General features: G+C 41.1%; 1 protein-coding gene across 2 annotated transcripts in view; it reads right to left on the reverse strand.

Moving 5' to 3' along the window:
* The window catches only part of POLA1 (DNA polymerase alpha 1, catalytic subunit), a 294,762-nt gene that overhangs the window by 221,499 nt on the left and 52,120 nt on the right, over positions 1–21,143 (reverse strand). For both annotated transcript variants that reach the window (XM_081222762.1, XM_081222763.1), the window contains exons 24-26: positions 20,463–20,587; positions 15,862–16,011; positions 15,105–15,227 (exon numbers count right to left, since the gene is read on the reverse strand). In XM_081222762.1, the coding sequence (XP_081078888.1) occupies positions 15,105–15,227; positions 15,862–16,011; positions 20,463–20,587 (398 nt within the window). The remainder of the gene's footprint in view (positions 1–15,104; positions 15,228–15,861; positions 16,012–20,462; positions 20,588–21,143) is intronic.

The following is a 21,143-nucleotide window of genomic DNA, read 5'->3' on the forward strand; positions in this document are numbered from 1 at the left end:
CACACCGGATTTACCTAATCACCTGCACTCATTACCCATGGGATTTGGCAGTTAATTTCATCAGTCTTCACCTTCTTCAAAAGTCTAAAACCAATGATCAAAAACTAGAGATGAAGCATACAAGACAGATGGAGGGACTTTCCTGGTGGCGCAGGGGTTAAGAATCTACCCCCCCCCAATGCAGGAGACACGGGTTCGATCCCTGGTCAGGGAACTAGAACCCACATGCGTGCTGTAACTGAGGAGCCCACGAGCTGCAACTAAGGAGTCCACCGTCTGCAACTAAAGGAGCTGGCGAGCCGCAACTAAGGAGCCCGCCTGCCACAGCTAAGACCTGGCGCAACCAAAATAAATAAAATTATATATATATAAAAAAGACAAAGACAAATGGAAAGCAAGTAGCTGAATTAATACAACAAATACCAACCAAGTATTTATTACATGCCAAGGTCCATATGAGGTGCTGTGTGTATAGGGGTGAGTAAAACAAACTCCCTACCTTAAATGGGGCTCATAGTCTAATAAGGAAGATGAATGTGAACATGCAAACAGATGTTTGCCCAGTTAGTACAAAATGATGAGTAGCAAAATGGGAACAAAATAGGGTGCTGAGCAAGAAAAGAACACAACAGAGAAACTCACACACATGTACAAAGAGACAAGTACACAAATGTCTACTTTCCATAACAGTGAAATACCGACAACAACCTAAATGACCATCACTAGGGAAATGGAAAAATAATTGCAGAATATTCATATGATGGAATATTACAGAGTAGTTCAAATGAATGATTAGATCTATATGTATCAACATGGATATACTTCAAAAATATAAACGTTGAGAGAAAAAAAGCAAGTTGCAAACTCAAATATGATACATCATTTACATAAGTTAAGTGGGTACATTTCAAAGGTAAGAATAGCATACCAAATGGAAAGCTACATATCGGCTTCAAAAAAGCAGCTGCCTGTGGAGAGGTAAAGAGGAGACAAGGGAAGGGGAGGCACGCAGAGGATCCTGACTATCTGTAAGGCTTTTATTTAAAGAAAAGCTGAAGCAATTATAAGAAAATCTTAACATGTATTAGTTCTGGGAGATGGCTACACGAAATGTTATTTTACTCTATAAAAATTAATGGGGGGCTTCCCTGGTGGCACAGTGGTTGAGAGTCCGCCTGCCAATGCAGGGGACGCAGGTTCGTGCCCCGGTCCGGGAAGATCCCACATGCCGTGGAGCGGCTAGGCCCGTGAGCCATGGCAGCTGAGCCTGCGCGTCTGGAACTTGTGCTCCTCAACGGGAGCGGCCACAACAGTGAGAGGTCCACGTACAGAAAAAAATAAATTAAAAAAATAATAATGGGAAAAAAGAAAAAGATTTTTTTTTAATTTAAAAATGAGAGAAGGAAGTGGGGTGAATGGACCTATTTAGGCAGAGGACCAAGAAGGTGCCATATAAGCCAAGACCCGAAGAGAGAGGAAAACACGAACTTGCACCAAGCTGGGGAGAAGCATTCCAGGCGGTGGCGCCCAGAACATGAGGGCTCTGCAGAGGGACAGAAGTGAACATGTGTGCGCAACTCAAAGAAAACGTAGCCCCGGAGGGCTGCAGCAAAGCTGGGGTGGGGAGGGCAGGGGGTCAGTAGCAGGGAAGGTGACCGGAGAGGTGAAGCGACCCATGGAGGACCTGGGAGGCCATGGTCAACTGAGATGGAAGCTACTGGAAAGGACGTGATGCAATCACACGTTAAAAATACAGATCACCTGCTGTGTGGAGAACTGATCAAAGGCAAGAGTGGAAGGGAGACACCAATGGGAGGCTGCTGCGGTGATCCTGGCCAGAGACGGTGCGGTCTGAACTAGGAGAGAGAGTGGCAGTGCCAATGGAGAGAAACGGATGAATCTGGGTATACTGAAGGTAAGGTTGGCAGGACTTACAACTAACTGCACCTTAGGACTGGGCTAAGAAGTGATAGGAAAGACAACTATTTCTTAAATATTATAAAAATGGCTGGTGTTTGCCACTTTGGGTCCACTACTAGATGTTACTGAAGGACATGAAAAAACACTCCAGGCTCCTGAATCTACTTAGTAAAAATAAACGAAAAAACTTAAACTCATGAACATCAAACTCTTAAGGGTAAATGTGAGGATCAGCTGAGGTCATTAAGTTAAAGAGTGAGGAAGGTCAGGTTAAATCACTCAGGGGAAGTGAGTTTTCAGAAAGACTGAAAGAGCAGAAATTAGTGATGTGGGTGGACAAAGGCACAAAAAGCAGAAGAAACAACAAAGTAAAAACACAAAATAGAAAATAATTTGGCAAACAGCCGACAAATTGGTCTTATAAGGGTAGACGTTTAGGCATTCAAGGGAGAGAAAAATGCAGACAGGGTAAGAGTGGGTCTGGAGGGCAGCCACCGCTGCTAAGATGTTAGGTTTTCAGGTCACGTTTACTGAGCGCTTATTATGTATCAAACGCTGAATCGAAGCATTAACACACACCATCTCAGTTCATTCTCCCAACAACCTCGCTGGGGAATTACCATGACTAAAAATGAGGAAGCTGAGGCTCAGAGAGGTTATATAACCAGCCAGGCTGCGCGTACCTGGGAAGCTGGGGGCAGGGGGGGCGGGGGGTGGCTGGAGGCGGCAGGCAGGGTGGGGAGAGTGGGGAGCGTGAGCCCCCCAGGCGTAGGCCTGGATTCCAGGGCTGCCACTTAGTTGAGGCGTTTCACAAGCTACTTCTCTGGGTCTCACATCCCTCATCTATGAACTGGGGAGAATTAAAATATCTACCCACAGCAATTCTGGTTGCCGCCACCGCTGCACGCATACAGCACAAGCTGAAGTCAATGATCACCTCCGTGTCCCCAAAATTTTCAAAGCTATCACCTGTGTCTCTTGCTGACAGTCACCCACCACCTCCCTGAGACACTCTTCCCTGGCTCCCACGACACCTTGTGTTCCTGCTTTTCTCCTTCTGTGGTGGCCTCCTCCAAGCCATTCCACACTGGGGATCCGTAAGACAGCATCCTACACCCACTTCTCTTTCTACTCTCTCCTCTCCCAAAGTAATCCCATCCATGTCCACGTTTTCATTTACGTCAATTCACCAATGACGCCCAACTTTATATCGTGTCGTGCCACCTCAAAATTAACATGTCCAATATCAGACTGCTCATCCTTCCCTCCCCTGGCCCCAAACCCAGGCATCTTCCAACACTCCTCACCTCAGTGAAAGGCTTGCCATCCATCAGCCTGCACAACTCAGAAGGCCAGGAGTCATCCTGAAGTTGTCCTGGATATTTTCCCCATCCTAAGCCCAATATCCAAGCTGCCACCAGGTTCTACTGGGTTTTCTTCTCTCACATCTCTCTCATATCTGAACCTTCTCCCTCTCCCAGCTGCCATCACGCCAGCCAAGCTAGCACCATCGCTTGCCTGGAATACCTTAATAAGAGCCTACTAACTAGTTTCCCTCATCCACGCTGACCCTTCCAATCCACTCAGCCAGAGCGATGGTCTCAAAATGCAAACGGGAGCCAATCCCTCCGCCACAAGAAGGACCTGCTAATGTCCACCCCCTGCTCAACATGGCCGGCAAGGCCCACATGGTGTGACCCTGTCCTCCTCTCCAGACTCGCCTCCCATCACTCCCCGCTTCCTCTCTACGTCCAGGCTACAGCAGCCTTCCCTCAGTTCCTTGACCACACAATGCTTCCACCCATCACAGGACCTCTGCACAAGGCATCCCTCGCCCTGGAATGCTGATCCCTGTAACCCTTTAGCTTGTTAACTCCAGCATCCAGCACACACTTTTCTGATCTCAGCTCAAGTGTCACATGCTCAGGAAACCTCTGATTCTTCAGTCTGGGAGCTTTGATTCTTCAGAGGGCCTTTGTTATCAGCACTCAGAAACTCCCATTCCTTTTCTTAGCTCTTATTTTCTCCTGGGTCGGCATGATTATTCATTGGACAATTTGCTTAATGGCTCTCCCCAACCAGAATGAAAACCCCATGAGGACAAGGTCGTTGAACATTTAAATTTATCACCGTATCCCCAACACACCAGCACCAGGCCCAACACCTGGTAGGGGTTCGGCGCCTTCCTCTGCATTGTGACAAGAAACCATGGTGCCCAGGCTTTCCTAGGTTAAGGTGCTTTGTGACTGGGGGACACGGCAGTAGCCATCGTCAACTAGCACGCTCTGGCACAGTAAAACACAGAGGCTCACAGGGACGGACTTGCTCAAAGCCAAACAAAGCAAACACACAGTGAGCATGGTGCCCGTGTTTCCAGTCCAGGTTTCCTCCAGCACATATTCAGGCTTTTCCGCGCGGTGTTTGCACCTACCGCAGATCCTTTGTCTTGCTTACTACTAAGAAATCACGAGTTTGGCCTCCTGAGCTCTAGCTCTAGTTTTACTGGAATCATTACCTAAGGCTTTCATCTCAAGCCTACAGGTCACAAGCAATGTCATCTGTCTCCATTTCCCTCCGTGGGACAGACTCAGCAAATACTACTGGAAGAATTTCTGGCTATGATGCAAGAATCAGTAACTGAATTAAATATATTCACCTGCTCTAAGCCAATCTTCTGAAAACAAGTTATTTTTTTCTGCCCTGTCAGGGCATCATTAAAGAAGAAATATCTGGATCTTTCGTGTGATTCAATGATCAGCTGTCCATCGCATCAGGCCATGCAGTCCAACTTGAATAGAACATACACCCTACCCTGTTGGCCAGTGCACGGAAGTATTACACGTGGCCTTAAGAACAATGCACATTATTAATAGCCCATGAGCTTATTCCTTTCCCCAAGTGCCCCCTCCTCAACCCTCCTCCTCCCTGCCTGCGGAAGGCACACCACCCTCCTGCACAGGGCTGAAAATATAGTCTGTGGCTAAGTCAGCAGGGGTGAAAAGCCCCTGAAACAAATATAGCCAAATGTCTGACACTCCAAATTATGACAGAAACCTAATATCTTTGCTCCACTCCCATCCCCACTCTACTCTCAGCCCTAAGGCAAAAACTCTCATCACTAGCCTCCAAAGAACAAATCTTTTCTTAAATGTAAAAACAACAAAGGCAATAAAAATAGGTAACAGAAAACAAAACCCAAACCTGAAAAGAACAATTAGTAATCCCAAACACCACACGCAAGTCATTTCTGGAAATCCCTCATGCTCTGTTGTTCTTTTAAAAATGCAAGTAGAGATTGGCTTCAGTTACATTCTATTTCATTTCGCTTTTTAAAAGAGGGAGGGAACCCTCAAAGAAAAAATTTAAATTCTGAGACTCTAATACATTCAAGTTTAAAAGTGACACCGGCCAATTCACCCACCAAAATTAATAATAAAAAGGAAACAAGGACAGCTGTACAACCCGACACTGGCACTAAATTTCAAAGTATGTACAAAATCTCTAAGGCAATGACTACAGGGCTCAGGAATCTCTGGCTTAAAATCAAACAGCTTCTTAGCACATACACACATACATAAAGCCATCCTTCTCCCCGCCTTCCAAAACTCCCACAACTTACCAAACTCAGCTCACTGTAATTTCACACCGTATTTATGATATGGCAAATTGACACAGGCTCATGCTGCCTACCAAAATGGTGAAACGCAAACAGAAGGCACTAATTCTATTAGTCTGCTCTCAGTTAACCAGTCCTGAGCCATAATAAACCCAACCAGCTTGTTTTGTTTTTAAATTTGAGATGGATGTGTCTCTGAAGGGCCTGACTGTACTGCTGGGAAGAGCACACACGAGCCACCAGACGGCGCGGGCTGCCGAAAGCAGGTTCTTCCAATTAACACGGAGTGTCCCTGGCATGGCTGAAGCCAGGAGATGGTGCGGTGACATCTTGTACGTCATCACATTCAAATGCTGGGCTGGCTGATCCGCTCGGGGGGTGGGAAGATCTGCAAGGCTGCTGAGTGCAACCACATCACCCATAAATCTACTACCTGGGTGGATGAGGAAAGGAAAATCTGGACAAAAGATCAACATTTTTGCCTTGCAGTGATCCTTTCTCTACAATCCATCTGTATCCGCAATCTGTGAAGGGGGGTGGACATGGGAGGAAAACAAATAAAGTTATAAGATATTTCCCCCTTTCCTTAAGAGTAGCACTATCCAGGAAATTACCTAGGCAGACTGACTGTGCATCCAGACAATTAAACCTTACGCCAGTTTCTGTGCCACCGGTGAATAGTGGTTAATAACTTCACACGTTTCTTTTTGTGTCTTAACAAGGAGGGAATGGCACTTTCGAAATCATTACTGCTCTGTCATCTTGGTTCACTGCCAAGGCAAAGAGCTGTAGAAACACCTGGCAAATAACACGCGGCTCATGAAAAAGAAACATACACCGAAACAGGTTTAGAGAAAATGTTCACATATGTAGAAAGAGGAATGAGTCTGGGTTAACAGAAAATCACTCACTGGGGTGAGGGGTGGGGAAGAAAGGAAGAGGTTTCCAGGCCTCAGTTTCTGTGATTCGAGTCAGAGTAATGAAACTCAATCTGAGCAGAGATCAGCGGCGCCGACACAAAGTTAGTCTGATAGTATTTATCTCCTCATCCTCAGTCACACTCCCAGTGGGTTCAGTAATTAAATGGGCAAAATATCGAGGCAAAAATACCATCCCTGCCTTCTCAAATGAATGGCCCAGTAAAAACGTATAAAGCAGCCTTTTTCTTATTCTGAGTATCCAGGCCATTCTTATAAACTCAAATAAGACTCAAATATCAAGATCCTATAGCACAAAATGCATCTCCTCCACACCCACCCATCTATAACTGCAGAAACTACTAGACCAGCGTGATCCCAGAGTCACAGCAAACTAGCACGCACTCTGTGGGGCACGGGGCTAGGTGCTGGGGTGTGGGCGACATCAAAATACAGACACAGTGATCCTCGACGAACCAAACGCAAGTGGAGACTGAACAATATAGAAACAATTTGAGGCTGCAGCTTTGCTTTTCTTTCCTTTTTTGGTCAATTAAGAGAAAAATTTTAAGTATTCATACTAGTTTTTACAGACCCATTAGGAAATCTAGGTGTAAAACTACCAACATGTGGGTTTTTAAAAGACCCTAATTTAGACTGAGAATAAGGAAATTCCACCTTCTTTAATGAAATAAACCCTGGCACTCTGAAGACAAGGGAGGCCAGCCCACACAGCCCCAGGACCACCTGTCACCGCCACTGACACCCAGGAGGTACAACATGTGAGGATGGGTGCGAGGCGCTTCTATCTGACAAAGACTTGCTCACAGACCCAGCCCGCTTCACAGGCAGAACTTGACCCTGTCTCCCTCTTCCCAGCTACCTCTAACATCGACTGCCTGTTTGCTCCTAAACCTATACACTGCAGCGTTCAAAACCCAAAGAGCACACAAAGGCAGATGTCCAGGCATCTTGGAGGGGATAGGTTCCAACATTAAGAGAGAGGGAAAACATTCTTCTGAATTTCTTTTTGAAAGTCTAAAGTTTTAGCCATTTTGAAAGAAATATTATGTGTGTTCAAGTTGTACATAAATTCAAACCAGGCCTAAATGTAACCCACTTATTTATAGAGCGCAATCTGTGCTCATACGGCATAGATTATTCTATATACTTGAAACTTTTTTGTCATTGCATTTCTCTCAAATTATTGAATGTCTAATTTATCATAATTTGAACTGGCCTTCCATGGGGTATTTCCAAGGTGTTTCCTCTTCTTAGCTTTATATTTACCAACATTACTTTCACCAATTTCAGAAAGGATACAGACAAGGGGCCAAGGAAATACAGATGTTAATTAGTAAAAGTTCACCCATATAAATAATCTGCAGTTAAGGTGCCACTTACTGGACGGAAAACAGGTGTTTCTATAGAAGTTAAAGGTATATAAAAAGAACCTCAGCTCTAAATTTGCTATTAATTTGTACTATGAAGAATTTCAACTCATTCCATCTGAATTACCACCAATTCTGAATTAGTAGATATGAATTAATAAAGTTGAATAGTATGAAGAACTGCCAAGAATTTAGAACCCAAACATCCCTGAAATACAACAATAAAAAGGGAATTTAAAGTTTCTCTGGCTTAGAATATTATAATGTAAACAACTTCAAAGTGGTGAGTAATCTGTAATCACTGAAAAAGGATATTGCTTTTTTTAACGTAAAATATATTCTTCCAAAATATATTAAACCTTCACTTTCAGCCTTAAGAGAAATTATCTTCTTATATTTAAAAAAAATCAAAATGTTAGTAGGTCAGCTGAAGTTAAAAGTAGTCTTAATGGTGGCTATTAAATCCTGGAGACAGAATTAGAACTCTTCCCCTCCTACCACCCATACAGTTTCCATGAGTCTGGTCTGGCAAGAAAATTCTTCATACTGCCATGTTTTAGGTAACAAAAGCATACGTTTTTAAGACTAAAGTGTACCCTCAACCTACGAGGGCAGAAATGAAGAAATATAAGAACCACCAGTTCTTTAGCATTTTTGCATCATGGTGCCCTTTGAGAATCTCTTAAATGCTATGCACCCTTCCCCACAAAAAAGCACACACATGCACAGACACATAAAATGTCACATACAACTTGAGGAGTCACAGACATTCGCTCTGCTTCTATGAGAAGTTCTCATATGACAATATAAACAGATAAAACTTGAAAATCTATGTTTTTTTAGATGTCCGAAAGATTGCTTTCCTTCCTTCTTACTACTTTGAGTGTACTTTCCTCTACTTTCACCCACTATGACTGATGCTGTTAGAAATGAGAGTGACTTTTCTATTATACGTGACTCTCTTTTAGACCAGAGGTCCACCAATTTTTTCTGTAAAGGGCCAGAAAGTACATATTTTAGGCTTTGCAGGTCATTCAGGCTCTCTGGGTACTAATCAGTTCTGCCATTGTAACAGAACACAACTGCAGCCATAAACAAGTGGGTGTGGCTGTGTCCCAATAAAATTTTATTTACACAAAGCAAGCAGTGGACAGGAATTAGCCCTGGAGTTCTAGGTTCTCGACCCCTGGAATAGAAGAATAGGTTCAACAACTCCACAGGAAGCAAAAAGACAAACAGTTAGATCCCTAACTTATATGATCCCTAAAAATAATTCCCAGAAGGGTTTAAGACCTGAATAAGAAAAGCCAAAGCTTGCAACTTTTAGAAGAAAATAAGAGAGAATGTCTATGTCACTGAAGGAGGGAAAGGTTTCTTAAGAAAAAAAACAACACAGTGTACAAGGGGGAAAAAACCAAACATTTGTCAATAAATTTTAAAACTTCTGCACAAGAAAAGACCACAAATAAAAGTTAAAAAGATAAGTCACAGACTAAAAGATATCTGCAACAAAAATGACCAAAAAAGAACTAGCCTTTGAACACCTAAGAAGAAATACTAAGAGGCATACAACCCAGCGAAATAGGACCTATATGCTCACAGGCAAATCACACTGAAAAAAAGAAAACTGAAGAGTTAAAACACATGAAAGGATGATCACCTTAACTAATACTTGGGGAAATGCAAATTAAAATCACAATGAGGCACCACTTCACACTCATGAGACTGGCAAAAGTTTTTAATTCTGATAATAACAAGTGCTGGCAAAGGTGTGGAACACTAAGGATGATGCAACAAGCATGTTTACAAGTATCTAAGGAGTCTAAAAATCCCTCAGTAGAAAAATAAACAACAAATTCAAAAAGGTAAAATTGTATATCAAAATTATTCCCAACTGTTTTTAAATTAACCTCTGATTCTGTGACTGAGGGAGTCATGTATTGTAGTCCCATGGCCATAAATATGAATTTAGCTATTTGAAAGTATTAACTCGCTATGATAAATTAAATGACTGCTCCTACCAATAACATGTCATATACCGCTTGCAGATGTGCAAACTCCACTCTTAGTAATACGCTAGAGAAACTCTCGCACAAGTGGCACTGTCTACTATAGCACCATTCGCAACAGCAAAAGAGTAAAAGAAGTGAAAATGAGGAAAGCTAAAAACGTGGACAATGGGAGAATTAAAAATATCCTGTGCTACATTTATTCACTGAAATATTACACAATAGGTAACATGAATAAATCAAGTCTAAAAATGTATCAACATGGACATACTTAAAAATTGCTATACAGAGTAGGGATTTTCCCCTACTTTTTTTTTTTTGGCAAACTGCAAAAAATATGATAGCATGACGTATAAATGGTAAAAACTTCTAAGGCACCACATGTATAGGTACACGGATTTGTTGTAAAAGCAAAAAACCCTGGGCAAAAAGGACAAAACCAACCCGGAGGGAGCAGCTACCTTGGAAGAAGAAAAGAAAAAAATGAGAGAGGGTGGGGAGGAAAGGGTCTTTAGTTGTCTCTACAATATTTTATTGCATTTAATTTTTTAAAACTAGGCTTTAAGAAAAAAGATTGGAAAAGTGAAATTTTTGCTTATTTCCAGATAAAGTTGAAAGTCTCCTTTAGCACTCAATTATAAGATTCTGTATATTCACTCATTCCCTTTTGCCGCTGACATCAACAAAGGCTACAGCCCTCCATCCCAGGGCCATTCTGAAGGGCTCCTGACAGGTGCTAGCACATGGCCAAGAGACTCCCAGGAAGGCTTGCCCTGGGCTTGACTGCAATGTTTTCATGCAATGATTTGGACACATTTTCTAAATGCACAAATTTCAGCTCCAAACACAATTGAAAGCTAGGCAGTCTACAACTGGTTGGCAAGCAGGCTGGCAAAGACTCACTTTAGCCTACTGGGTGAGAAAATGAAAAAGCATGGGCTCTACACCCAAACATTAGAGCATGCATTCACTTTAAAATGCAATCAGAAATCCAGACCAAAAATCATTTTCTCAAGGGCACAGAAAAAACAGAGTGCAGAAATAAGACAATACCAATGTCAGTAAGTAGTAATTATTCCATAAAGACAAATATTACCATTACACTAAGGATTATGCAATGAGTATGCTTATAGGTATAGAGTAAATTTTAAATCCCTCAAAAAACCCCCAACAAATTCAAAGAGGCAAAATTACACATCAAAATCATTTCAGTTCTCTTTAGATTAGCCTGATACTGTGACCAAGGGAGTCATGGATTGTAGCCCCATGGCCAGAAGTGTGAGTTGAGCTCTTTGATAGAAGAATTAGCTTGCTATGATACATAAAATGATTGTTCTTATCAATAAAACTTTTTATTCAAAGACTGTCACTATTTAAACACTAAATACACTAGACTATTACAATCCTTTGGTCCTTTCTTTAATAATTTCAAAATTAATAAAAGTCAAAAATTTGGACAGATCTGTGTCACTAAATGGCTTTCACTATTGTTCACAGAATAAAACCCTTAATTGATTAATGATCTCAGGGTGTCTATCGCCATCTAGTGAACAATCAGTTCAATTACCACACCAGTCACTTGACTACCTAGTCTGTTTTCTCTGTGATTTAAAATATATGTCCACTTACTGCTACCAACTTGCTCAGTATCTTTTGTATGTCTCCCTACACATACATTGAGAATAAACACAAATACAGATGGTATTTATATAGATTCACTTTCGAGTTATCTGTCAACTAGGTTTCCATATTACTTCTCTGGAAACACTGAATTCATTATTTTTAAATAACTTGCACACCATGAGGTCCCTCATACAATAATTCCTTAACCATTAACTAATTCCTCTACCACCGAGCAATTAAAAATCATAGAAGAGTTTAAGTGTGAAAGATCACACCTGGGAAAAGACAATATTGATGTCCATTTGACACAACTATTAGCATTTTTATTATAAACCTGTTTTTAAAAGTACAATTAGTAATTACTCTGAGTACTCTAGCATCCATAATACATTTGATTACAGAAATTATTAGGTCACCAGAGCCAAACCTGCATGATTCCAACAAACTGAGCACACACAAAACAGACTTAAAAATAAAAAGGGCGGGGGGGGGGGCGCTTAAGGCCTCCCCAGACTGTGTATTAATCTATATTCAAATGCAAAATTTTATAATCTTTTCAGAGGACATGATACCAGGTTTCCTTGTCATTAATTTCCAATTAAACCTTAATCTAATTTATCCTACAAGGACTTTAAAAGCAATCAACTTCTAGGATTTTCAGGTTACTATATTACTTGGTCTACTCTATCTTAGTACAAAAAAGATAAGTTTGATAAGTTACAAAGATATTCCAAAATATCAGCAAACTGACTCTCATTTTACACTTCGCTCCTCCTACCTCTTTAATAATCAAGAGATGCTTGGATTCACAAAGACCTAATAGTACGGACGGAAAAAAACAGTAAACCCAAAGACAGATTATCACATAAAATACTTCCATCCGCCAGTGCTAATAATTATCATCAATACGTTACAATCATTTTTATTATAGGAAATAATTTCTGTACGTGGCTTTGAATCCTCTTCTAGAAAAAGATTTCCAGGAAGCAACTGTGTAATTATTATTTCTCATTAACCTCACATTACTTTAAAGGCCCGTTTCCCACCGTTGTTGTATTTTTTATTTGTGAGAAGGAGCAAAGGGGAAAGAGACAAAGGGAAGCAGAAGCCAAGAACTTAAATCACATATGATTATTTCTAGATTTGTCTGAAGTTCTTTGTTTCTTAGTGGGAAGAGTAGGGTTTTTTTTAAAATAGTTTAGAAAGATTTGTTGTTATATTTTAAATAAGAGAAAAATCAAAATTGAGTTTAAATTCCCCATTAAAAATCGAGCTAAACAAAAATATTGCCGTTAAAGTACAATGGATTAGGGGAGTGGGGGAGATTATTGGACAAATTTGGGGCTTATCATTATCAACAGTGCCCTTTTAAGCTTGTGGATTTCTGAGCCAATGCAGAAAATGTAACAACAGGGATTTCCCAACAGCAAGAGGCACTCTCCAAGGGAGTAAATTGTCAACTACTGCCTCTCATGAGAAACTGAAGAGTAACCCTGATCCAATCTCAACAGTCAACCCATGGATTATCACCCAGTTGGGGCATAGTGAGTGCACTTCCTAATACAAAAATAAGATGGTATTCTATCAGAAGCCACTGGATACATACAGAGAAATAAAATTTAAATAATTTGAAAGTAAACTTAGCCAAAGAAACTGAAAACATCCTTTCCTCACTTCAATGAGCCCCTAAAACACCTGTATCTTCTCAAGTAAAAAAGGCCTATGTCTTGAGATGAGTATCGAAAAAAACGTTCTTCTAGGAATAAGAGGCAGAATATAAAGCAACAGGAGAGCCATCCTGAGATGGAGCAGACAACCCCCATGCAGCAAAAGCCTTACAGTCAGGAAGAGCTGGATTCTCATCCAAAGAAGTCACTTGTTACACTTCACCTCTTTGAGTTTATTAGCTTCCTCATCTGCAAAATTGGAACACTCTTGCCTCTATCAATCGATTCGTATGGGGTCTTAAGGAAATAACGCATCTGAAAGCTTCCTGCGTAATGCTGGTGTCCTTCCTCACTGTGCCCTCAGCGGAGTGAAAGCGGGCTCCCAACAGAAGAGCACCTCTCAATACCCTCTTCGTTTCATGCCAGCTAGATCTGCACTGTCCAATACAGCAGCCACTAGCCACACGTGGATATTTGAGGTTAAATTATTTTAATTATCATTAAATAAAACTCAAAATCCACTTCGTCAGCCAGCTATCAAGTGCTCACTAGCCACTTGGGGCTTGCGGCTATTGCACTGGGTATTGCAGATGGAGAACGTTTTCATCATCTCAGAGTGCTATCAGACAGTCCTGATCTAGACTCTAAGCAGGGGTTAGCATTTTTTTTTTCTGAAAAGGGCCAGATAGTAAATATTTTAGGCTTTACAGGTCATGCAAGTCTCCACCTTGACTACTCAACTTTGCTGCCCTACTTGCAAAAGCAGCTATAGATGATACTTCAACGAATGAGTATGACTGTGTGCCAATAAAAGTTTATTTATAAAAATAGGTGGCGGGCTGGATTGGACCCCTGGGCTGTAGTGTGCCGACCTCTACTCTAAGAGTACTCTGAGTCCACGCCCCCAGCATGAGCATTCTGCCCATAACCACTACCTCCTTAAGACCGAGTAGTCTTAAATCCACTGACAGAAATCAGTATTTTACTGGAGTTAAATGGAATATAATATTTAACATAACTGTTCTTTTACAAACTAAGGAAAACCCATGCACGTGGTGCTAAAGCAAATGAAGCTTTCAGTGTTTACAAAGGGACAGTACCTCAAATCTGTTTGGTATCTGGCTCATGTTTCTAAAACCAATTACTCTCAATCTATAACTCCAGTCCCGATATATTCCTGACACTGGGGATTTGAACTGATACATCCAGCTGCCTACTTAACATGCCTACAGATCTATTACAAGCCTCAAAGGTAACACATCCAAGATAAAACTCTTAATCTTTCTCCCTCAGATTTCTCCTTCCTAATAAATGGTTCTACTAGCTAACCAGCTAGAAGACAAAAATGGAGGCATCCTCCTTGATTTCTTCTTTTCCCTCACACTCCAACCTAATATATCTGCAAAAAAACACTAGCTCCCTTATGTCGCTTAGTTCTCATTCATGTTAGCTCCTAAAGAAGCCTTCCGTGGCCAAGCTAAACTAGCCAGCCATCTTAACATTGTTTAGCCCTCCACCCTGTTTACTTATCTGCACAGCATTACTTCTATCATATTCTCTTATGTTTTGTATTTGTTGATTCACTTATTTAGACTCTGTTTTCCCGAATGATGCTCTCCCCACCCCAAGCCCCTCTACACCCCCTGCCCTAGGTAGAATGTGAGCCTCACGACGCAGGGACTTCTTACGTCTTGCTCAACACTCTATCCCCAGTACCTAGAACAATCCATGGCATATAGCAGATGCTCAATAAATAAATACACACACACACACACACACACACACAAAATGGACAAATGAATGAATCCTTACTTAAAAAGCATATCTGTCTCAAATTTGTCCTAAGAAAGGGATACTTGAAGCTGTATAACTAGGTAACAAACTTTTTGGCTCTCCTACCCCGTAACATGTATAGTTTAAAATACTCTCATTTTTAGATATGGGACTGTTAAGCTATTTACCTCCCTTCCTTTGTAGGTCACCAAAGCAGCCAGTGGTTTGGCATAAAATCTGCTGTAGGAAAATCCCAGGCAGCCATACATACTGTTTGCCGTGAGCTTCAAAGCCTTCTGTCGAATGTCATACTGCAGGCCACACAAGGACAAAAGACAAACAAAAGTATTTGTAGATGCTTCAGCATTACATTAGATGCTTTCTAGCTCACCAATAAGAAGGGGAAACCCGCAATAACCCTGGAAAAAAGAACTCTTAACACAATCAACCCACCCTCCCAGATCCATGATTCCCTGACCTCTTAGAATCAAGTAAACACAGACTCCAAAGTTCCCAGAAGTCAGAAGGATGTTGCTCAGATACAGTTCTGCAGATAGACGTGCCTTGTATTTTGAGGCATACAGTGTTTTTGAATGGTTTCCTACCCACCAACTTAAAATAAGCACATGCGGGGCTTCCCTGGTGGCGCAGTGGTTGAGAGTCCGCCTGCCAATGCAGGGGACATGGGTTCGTGCCCCGGTCCGGGAAAATCCCACATGCCGCCGAGCGGCTGGGCCCGTGAGCCCTGGCCGCGGGGCCTGCGCGTCCGGAGCCTGTGCTCCGCAGCGGGGAGAGGCCACAACAGTGAGAGGTGGCCCGCGTACCGCAAAAAAAAAAAAAAAAGCACATGCATTTGCCCACAGCATCAAGTTTAAATCACTCCTAGATAATCAAATTTTCAAAGGTGAGACTGTCACTCAGAGGTTGCTGAGTGGAAAGAGATACCTGAAGAACAAGGTCTGGATTTAAATCTTGCTGTTTCATTAGTTGTTTGACTTGTCTTCTCCGCTCTACCAGTTTCCGGATCTCTCTGGGCAAAATGCCCATTTCCAAGCTTGGATCTGGCAGCTCAGGGATCTGTTCTTGTTCTCCATCCTGATGAACACATGATGAAAATTTCAGACAAATCAAAATTTCATGAAATGAATTCCCAAAATCATACATTGTGGGAGCTTAGCCCGTGATCACATCTTGAAAAGCTACTTTCTTGTCTAAGTAAAGGTCAACAAAGTGTGGGCGGTAGAAGAAAGAGCTGAGAGGGCTGCAGAACAACTCAACTCTGCCCTCTTCTCCTACAGTTCTCTCAGCCCATCATTCCCAGTACCTCCCTCATCTAGTTATTGACAAAAGTAGGTATCATTTAAAGAGATGAATTTTTACACATGCTCCTTTTCCCCCTTCAACAAGACTGGGGAGCAATATGTTTGGGGAACTTGTTTTTAAAATAAAAACACTGGGCTTCCCTGGTGGCACAGTGATTAAGAATCCGCCTGCCAATGCAGGGGACACGGGTTCGAGCCCTGGTCCGGGAAGATCCCACATGCGCACGGTCAAAGCAACTAAGCCCGTGCGCCACAACTACTGAAGCCTGCGAGCCTAGAGCCTGTGCTCCACAACAAGAGAAGCCCCCACTTGCTGCAACCAGAGAAAAGCCCGCGCACAGCAACGAAGCCCCAACGCGGCCAAAAATAAAATAAATAAATTTATGAATAAATAAATAAAAATAAAAACACTAAGAGAGATCTCTAAAATTTAAAAAAAGATAAAAAAGCAGTTAAACTACTGTTAAGTCCTGTGTAGTAGCAAACAAAACACTATAAAATTTTTTTAAACTATGGGGAATCATAGCAATTATTGTAAATGTTTTAGACTGTAAGATAAAAATATAAATACTAAATCAGCAGGTTTCTTTTAGGAATCTGGAGCCCATATTTTAATAGGGCATGACATTTCTAAAAATTAATACATATATATTCCTTAGTATTTATGTAGTACCTTTTGTCTACAAACTGCTTTGCAATCAGTAAAACAGCAACATTTTAAGAAAGCAACCAGCAGTCTTCTTATATTAAAATTTACAGCAGGAAAATGCAGGGAAAGCATTAGACCATTTTTCTCAAGGCTCCATTAATTCTATTAACAGGCTGCCAAGAAAAGCCAGGCACATTTGCCCTTTCAAAGGTTCAAAATTAAAAATAAACCTCTTGGCTTAAAGTATGTCAAGTCAATGCCAGTCTTTACAAAGTGTCTGATTTTATAAAGATCAATAACTTCAAATGAACAATCTCACAATAGTAACAGGGACTATTATTGTTTTCCAATAGAGCAGATGATGACAGCAAACCTATTAAAGAGATCTTGGTGCACATTCCAATTTATTTACAGCAACTATGGAGGTGCAATAAAAAGTAAACGGAAAGGATCTGGAGCCAGGAAATTTACAATCCAGGCCTGGCTCCACCAGCACTAGCTGCTCTCAAGACCAAATGAGGCACGGCACAGGAAAATGATACGGAACCCATAAATTGCTACATGTATAGTATTTTTTAGATGACCTCTAAGGTCCCTTGCAACTCTGAAATGTTTTCATATCCAAAATCCAAACTGGAAAGCTCAAATAAACAAACTGGTGGCAGGGGGCAGGGTTGCGGGGGAGTTGGCGCTGGATAATGATAATCATCCTAATACTGACACAGCAGCAGGACAAAGCCTAAAGAATATTATTAACTGAATGCAGTCACTACCTTGTGGGGATGTCTACTCAATACCTACTCTGCAAACTTATCCTCTAGTCCCACAGAAGGGCCCATCATCAGCAGACGTATTTGTACTGGGTGAACACACTCCTGTGGTCATGGCTGATGGATGAGTGTGTTCAACAACTCAGGCAAGCCTCTAAGATTCTCTCTTCTGGGAATATGGAATTGGGACTGAAAAACAGCCCCCAAGCGTGTGGTTGGAACCAAAAGACATGTAAATTCAGGAGCTAGAGGGCAAACAGACATCTTCTGCCCCGTGTACAAAGAAGCAGAGAAAAACATACAGAGATAATAGGTTAATTTACATCTTTTACTGCTGGAGAACCAAATCTAATCAAATTCCCTACTGACAATCAATTGTATAAGCTTTATATACGAAGAACCACACATTAAGTTATTAAGCCCTACATAAAGCTGTTGACTGAATGATCACTAGTTAAAATCCATGTGAGATAATTCAAAAAGATCCTTTTGAAGAGGATGTCTAATGAGTAGGATCATTAAGAAATGCTTTCATAGCCAAAATTTAAAAGCCTGAAAATAGCAAGTGTTTGGAGTAGAAGGGGAACAATTCACATACATGGCTGGTAAGAGTGCAAAACGGTATAACCACTTAGGAAAACAATTTGACGGTTTCTTATCAAGTGAAACATACACTGCCCATGCAACCCAGCAAATTCACTCCCTAGGTATTTACCCCCCTAAAATGAAAGCACACATCCACAAAAAGATCTGTACAAGAATGTTCACAGCAGTTTTATTAATAACAGCCCCAAACTGAAAACAATCCATATGCTCATCTCAGGGGAACAGGTAAGGGTGAAATACTTCTTAACAGTAAAAATGAAAGAACTACTAATAATGCAATAACATGGATGAATCTCAAAAACATTACACTGAACAAAAAAAGCCAGATACAAAACAGTACAGGGCTTCCCTGGTGGCGCAGTGGTTAAGAATACACCTGCTAATGCAGGAGACACAGGTTCGAGCCCTGGTCCGGGAACATCCCACATGCCGCAGAGCAACTAAGCCCATGTGCCACAACTACTGAGCCTCCCCGCTCTAGAGCCCGCGAGCCACAACTACTGAAGCTCGCGCGCCTACAGCCCGTGCTCTGCCACAAGAGAAGCCACTGCAATGAGAAGCCCGCGCACCACAACAAAGAGTAGCCCCCGCTCGCCGCAACTAGAGAAGCCCGCGCACAGCAACGAAGACCCAACGCAGCCAAAATTAAATTAATTTAAAAGAAAGAAAAGACAGCTTACACACCAACAGCCCTTACGAATACAGAAAGAAACTCTTCAGCAAAATACTAGCACATTAAATCCAGCGATATATAAAAAGCATTATACACCAAAGCCAAGTGGGATTTATCTCAGGGACACAGGATGGCTCTACAATCAATATAACACATCATATTAAAAGAATAAAGAACAAAAACCGTACAGTCAATAGACGCAGAAACAGTAGCTGACAGAATCCAAAACTCTTTCATGATAAAAAAAAACAAAAAACACTCAACAAACTACTGATACTGATGATATACTGATATGGCCTCATACTGATAAAGGCCAGCTATGGAAAACCCACAGTTAACATCATATTTACTGGTGAAAGACTAGATGCCTTCCCCTAACGTCAGGAACAAGACAAGGGTGTCTGCTCTTGCCACTTCTATTCAACTGTACTGGAGGTTCTAGCCAGGGCAGTTAAGCAAGAAAAAGAAATATAAGGCATCCAGATTGAAAAGAAAGAAATAAAACTATCTCTATTCACAGACAACATGATCCTGTATATAGAAAATCCTAAGAAATCACAAACTATTACAACTAGTAAATGAGTTCAGCAAAGTTGCACGATACGAGATCAATATACAAAAAATCAGTCATATTTCTATACACTTGCAATGAACAATCCAAAAATGAAATTAAGAAAACAATTCCATTCACAACAGCACCAAAAATAATGAAATATTTAGGAATGAATTTAATAAAAGAAATGTAAGACTTGTATGTTGAAAACTAGAAAACATCTTTGAAAGACATTAAAGACCTAAATAAATGGAAAGACTTGATTTTCATGGACTGGAAGACTTAACATTGTTAAGATGGCAATATTCCCCAAACTGATCCACAGAGCTGATACAATCCCATCAAAATCCCAGCAGGCATTTTTGCATAAATTCACAACCTGATTTTAAAATAAACAAAATGTGAGATATATCCCTACAATGGAATATTCAGCAATAAAAAGGAATGAAGTACTAATACATACTACAACACGAATGAATCTTGAAAACAATATGCTAAATGAAACAAGCCAGACACAAAAGGTCACATATGACTCCATTTATATGAAATGTACAAAAATACACAAATCTAGAGGCAGAAGGATTAGTGGTTGCCTAGACCTGGAAGGGATGAAGGGATTGAGGGAGGTTACAGCTAAAGCGGTAGGGTATCTTTGGGGAATAATGAAAATGTCCTAAAATTGATTGTAGTGAAGTTTGCACTCTGCAAATAAACTACCAGCCGTTAAATTGCACACTTTAGATGGGTGAATTGCAGAGTACATGAGTTACGTCTCAATAAAGCTGTTAGATGAAAGACACAGAACCAGCCTGAGTCTCCTTCTACCCAACCCTCCCCCCTTTCTTCACCACTAAAAAAGAATATAGTGTTATCTTTTAAGAGGAAAAACTAGAACACTGAGCCCTTTGGTTATCTTCCTTCTTTAAGCACTACTTTTAATCTCAATTTCCAGAGTTCCCAGTTGAATACAAACCTCTGTAACTTTCTGTGCCTCTGAAGCAACTCTTTGCACTGTTGTAAAACAAATGTTGAATTCCTGAATGATGGAAGGATACAAACTGTTGAAGTCCAGAAGCAAAATGAACTTATCATAAAAACCTGCAAGAAAAAAGCCCCATGTTACAAAAAGTCCTTTTAAAAAGCAGATTTTGCAAAACGCCATATTAGAAGTAATATATTATGAAACGATATACTATCCAGAGCTGTGAGGTACACAAAAGGAAAAAAGGAGTCAACTACCACTCTGTAAAAATGACTTGGATTAGAGTGAAGAGTCAGGTCACAAAAGAAAAGGCAAGAAGATACTGTCTCGCCTTGAAACCCCAGCAGTCACCAAAGTATGCCATTATTATAGGCAAACACCTTCCCATATCAATTACTTTAGACAAGTGCCATATCCATTTCCAAAAAATGCCGTTAAATTCTCCTTCAAGAAAGCATTCCTTCCCACCTACCCTCCACACCCCCACTCCCCAAATGTTTCATGAGCTATACCAGTGAGTGGTTATACATTTTTTTTACAATCACACCTTCAGGGAATAAAACAGGCAGCTCATTTACCTGTACACAAACTGCTAAGATCAGACAAGAGAGGTACACATAAATGTCAGCAGTGGAACGATCCACCCTTTTCACTTGCAAAGGGTTAACAGAA

This window comes from Mesoplodon bidens (assembly GCF_964165515.1).
Source record: "Mesoplodon bidens genome assembly, chromosome: X".
NCBI lineage: Eukaryota > Metazoa > Chordata > Mammalia > Artiodactyla > Ziphiidae > Mesoplodon > Mesoplodon bidens.